The following is a 4477-nucleotide window of genomic DNA, read 5'->3' on the forward strand; positions in this document are numbered from 1 at the left end:
ATAGCCTCATTATAGAAGCAACCAACACAAAGATGCATGGTCAAATTCAGAGTTTTGTCGGTCTGAGGATTATTGAGCGTCCCGCTCCGCCTATCACTGGTAATTCTGCATTTTATGATACAAGTTGTCACGCAAAACAGTTTATATGTATTGTTTAAAAGTGCACATATATTGTCTATTTAGGAATTATAACCATCCCTCATGCTAAACATAATTCAACAGGCACACCCCACCCATCAGGCCCTCAAAAGACACCCTCCACAGTAACAGGTTGCTTCCATCTTTAAATTGTACCCTTTCCCCCGATCCCGATTATCATCATCTAAAATCCACTTTCTCTTAAACAGGAATAAAACATGGCGATCCCACCGCTCACAAAAGGGGCACTATAAAGCATGCGGCTATGTCTTCAGGTAATTTGTTTTGTGTTATCACCAGTAATTGCCACACTAGCTTTAAAATTAAACTACATTCGTCAAACACACCCACCCATTATTGGCGATTACCAACACCACTGCTCAGCTTATAATACTTATTAAGCCATCTAAAAAAGTACTTAATTTATATGGCAGGTTCACAAGTATCTTACTATAACTACGGACCACCTACGTTTAAATGCATACATTGCAATGCAACAATGTGGTATGAAGAGAGGAGTAATAAACCCAAAAAAACCGCCAACCCGACTTTCTCCCTTTGTTGTCAAAATGGAAAACTGCTTCTACCCAAGCTCAAGGACCCTCCTATGTTGTTGAAGACATTGCTAGACTACACAGCCACTTCAACAGCAAAATTTAGAGAGCAAATACGCATTTACAATAGCATGTTCTCTTTTACATCGTTCGGTGCACGAATTGACCATTCAGTCAATCATGGGCGAGGCCCTTATCTATTTTGAATAAGCGGTCAAACATATCATAAAATTGGGTCCCTTTTGCCCGCAGAAGGAGGACATCCACGATATGCACAACTATATTTTTTGATACAGAACACGAGGCGAGGAACCGGATGTCTGTCTTTGTAAGTTCCGAGACCCGACACTCGCTTGACGAAAACATAACCAACAACCTAATCAACATGCTGAATCAATACAGTGCTGTTGCTCAAGCATTTCGGATGGTACGCGATTGGTCTACTAACAATAGATCATCAGAATTTCAGCTGCGGTTGCTCTCTAAGGTGACACACTCACGGCAATATAACACCCCTACCGTAGCTGAGGTGGCCGCATTGATAACAAGTGACTTTGGGCAGTGTACGGCTTCAAGGGATATCATTGTGCAGGAAAAAAATTGCCCGCCAAAAAGGATATCAGAACTGCACCAACTATATATGGCGTTGCAGTACCCTTTATTATTTCCATACGGCGAAACAGGGTATCACGAAGAAATCCCCTATCGTAATAACAATGGACGACGGAAAACTAATAGAGAGTTTGTCACCATGCGCGAGTTCTATTGCTATATGATTCAGCAACGTGAAAATGAAGGCACCACCCTACTTAGAGGTGGACGTTTATTTCAACAATATTTAGTCGATGCACATACAGCTGTAGAAGAACAAAGGCTTAAATGGCTAAGGAATCACCAAAATGAGCTACGCCTCGACCTATATAATAATGTGTGTGACGCTGTTACGCGCGGCGACACGAAGGCGACGTCAATAGGAAAAAGAATCATCCTACCAGCTTCACATACCGGTAGCCCACGATATATGGTTCAGAACTACCAAGACGCAATGCTACTTTGTCGAGAGTTTGATAATCCAGATTTGTTCATCACCTTTACATCTAACCCTAAATGGCCAGAAATTGAAGGCATGCTGTCTTATATAGAAGGTCAGCTACCACCGGATCGGCCAGACATTGTTGCAAGAATGTTCAAGCAAAAGCTTGACTCGCTCATGAATGATATAATGAAAGCTCATATATTTGGCACAACAGAAGCATGTATCACCTCTAGATCCTTACGTACATAATTAAACCTTTTTACCTTTTAAACTCCCCGTTACGACGACATTTTGTTTACATACCCTGCTTTACAGACCTGCCATGAGCCTGTATTTAATTTAGAAGGCCTGCTAATTATTAAACATATTACAATTTTCCCCTTTATTCTTAGTTTCTGGTAAGCAGCAAAACCATCATGAAAAAATAAACTCACGAATTAACAAAACTTCTAAATAATGGAGACATTAACCAAATTGCCCTACACAACTTAGTAAACGTCTGACCACCTACTATTAGCACGAAAATATACACCATACACAGTTTCTTTAACTACCTTCATTCTAATACTATTTGAGCTCATGTTCGTTTAAAAAAGTGTGCGATCATATGTCCCATGAATTATTTTGTTGCAGGTATATACATTATTGAATTTCAAAAACGCGGATTGCCCCATGTCCACATGTTAATTTGGCTAACCCGTGATTGCAAATGCAAGAGCCCATCAGACATTGACGATATCATATCCGCTGAAATTCCATCTCAGACTCATGACCCAGGAGCGTACAAAGCTGTTACCGAGTACATGTTACATGGGCCTTGCGGAGGAAAAAATACAGACGCACCTTGCATGGTTGACAGAAAATGCTCGAAAAATTTTCCTAAGCCCTATTATGCGGAAACGACAATAGATGAGGATGGATACGCAAACTACAGGCGGAGGAACAATGGAGAAAAAGTAAGCAAAGGCAAAAATACGCTTGACAATAGCTTCGTTGTGCCTTAAAACAGATTCCTCCTCCTCAAATACAATGCACATATTAATGTTGAATGGTGTAATAGATCTCGGGCTATCAAGTACTTATTTAAATACTTAAACAAAGGGCCTGACCGAGCAACAATAGTGATACAAGAAAATCTAACTCCTATAGAAAACTCCTCTGTTGAAAAAGTAACCGAAGTTGATGAAATTCAAAATTACTTAGATTGTCGCTATCTATCACCATGCGAGGCTGTTTGGAGAATGTTTTCCTTTGGCATCCACTTTTCACAGCCATCAGTTATCAAATTGTCCTACCATTTACCAAATCAGCAGGCTATCACCGTACACGATTCAGAAAACCTGCCAGCACTGTTACATAGGGAAAGCATCAAGGAAACCATGTTCACGCAGTGGTTTGAACTAAACAACCGAGACCAGAAAGCAAGAAACTTGACATACGCAAAAATTCCTATACATTATGTATGGAATCAGGAAGCAAAAGAATAGGCCCCTCGAAAACAAAGAAGGTGTATTGGACGTATTGTGTACTCAAATCCTGCATCGGGCGAGCGTTATTATCTCAGGATGTTGTTAAATATAGTCAAAGGTCCCCGATCATTTGAAGATATTCGTAGAGTCGACGAAACATTACATCCCGCATTTAAAGACGCTTGCTTTGCCTACGGGTTGATAAATGATGGTAAAGAATGGACAGAGGCAATATCCGAGGCAACATTGTGGGCATCTGGTTCACAACTTCGCGATTTGTTTGTCACCATTTTGCTTTTTTGCAACGTTAGTAAACCGCTCAACCTATGGGAAAAGCACTGGGAAGCGTTAGCAGATGACATTTTGCGTAAAAAAAGAAAGTTGTACAACTACCCAGAATTAATCCTAAGTGAGGCCCAGGTCAGAAATTATTGCTTGGTGGAAATACAAGCAATCTTAAATAAAAATGGTAAATATTTATCGGATTACCCGGATCTCCCACAGCCCGACCAATCCCTCCTGAACCACCTGGACAACCGTCTTATACGAGAAGAATTAAACTACAATCTTAAAGAAATGGAAACCCTTCATAACAACCTGTATACCTCCCTCAACCAGGAACAACTTAATATTTATCAGGCGGTACTTGCAGCTGTAACAGAAAAAAAGGGAGGTCTATTTTTCCTCTATGGCCCTGGGGGTACAGGAAAAACCTTCGTTTACAACACCATTCTGACCAAACTAAGATCCGAGAAGATGATCGTTCTTGCAGTGGCTTCGTCAGGTACACTTCCACTTAAAAATTACTATCTATACACATATACATCATGTTCATATTAAATCTATACAACACAACCTCAGCAGGCCAAATTTCCTACTGTCATCCTGAAACGATTTTACATGCCTCTTATATTACTGTCTAATTTACTCTCAAAGATTAAATAATTTTTCCCATTTTTAATTGTAATAATTATGGAATTGGCTATCACATATGCATCAGATCTTATTGTCAACAGTGAAACTATTAGTAGTTTAGGAAGAATTTGCCATTTTCATCATATCAGTTATATATACTATTAACATAAAAGTTAAAGATTCATGCACTACTATTTATTTTCAGTCTATATACTTTAGCAAACATGGTATTTTATTTTTAGTATTATTTTTATCCTTAAAACTTTCTTCATTATTATTTTTAGGTTACCAGATAGTTGAGAACCCTAACGTGCCAAAAACCATTATCATATACTTATATCATTATATTTATTTCATGGAAACTG

General features: G+C 39.1%; 1 protein-coding gene across 1 annotated transcript; it reads left to right on the forward strand.

Moving 5' to 3' along the window:
- The first annotated feature begins 1077 nt into the window (after positions 1-1077).
- LOC139849008 (uncharacterized) lies at positions 1078-3215 on the forward strand. Its single transcript, XM_071838685.1, has 3 exons — positions 1078-1948; positions 2362-2684; positions 3000-3215. The coding sequence occupies exons 1-3, from the start codon at positions 1078-1080 to the stop codon at positions 3213-3215; spliced, it is 1410 nt and encodes a 469-aa protein (XP_071694786.1).
- The last annotated feature ends 1262 nt before the right edge of the window (positions 3216-4477 follow it).

This window comes from Rutidosis leptorrhynchoides, chromosome 5 (assembly GCF_046630445.1).
Source record: "Rutidosis leptorrhynchoides isolate AG116_Rl617_1_P2 chromosome 5, CSIRO_AGI_Rlap_v1, whole genome shotgun sequence".
Lineage (NCBI taxonomy): Eukaryota > Viridiplantae > Streptophyta > Magnoliopsida > Asterales > Asteraceae > Rutidosis > Rutidosis leptorrhynchoides.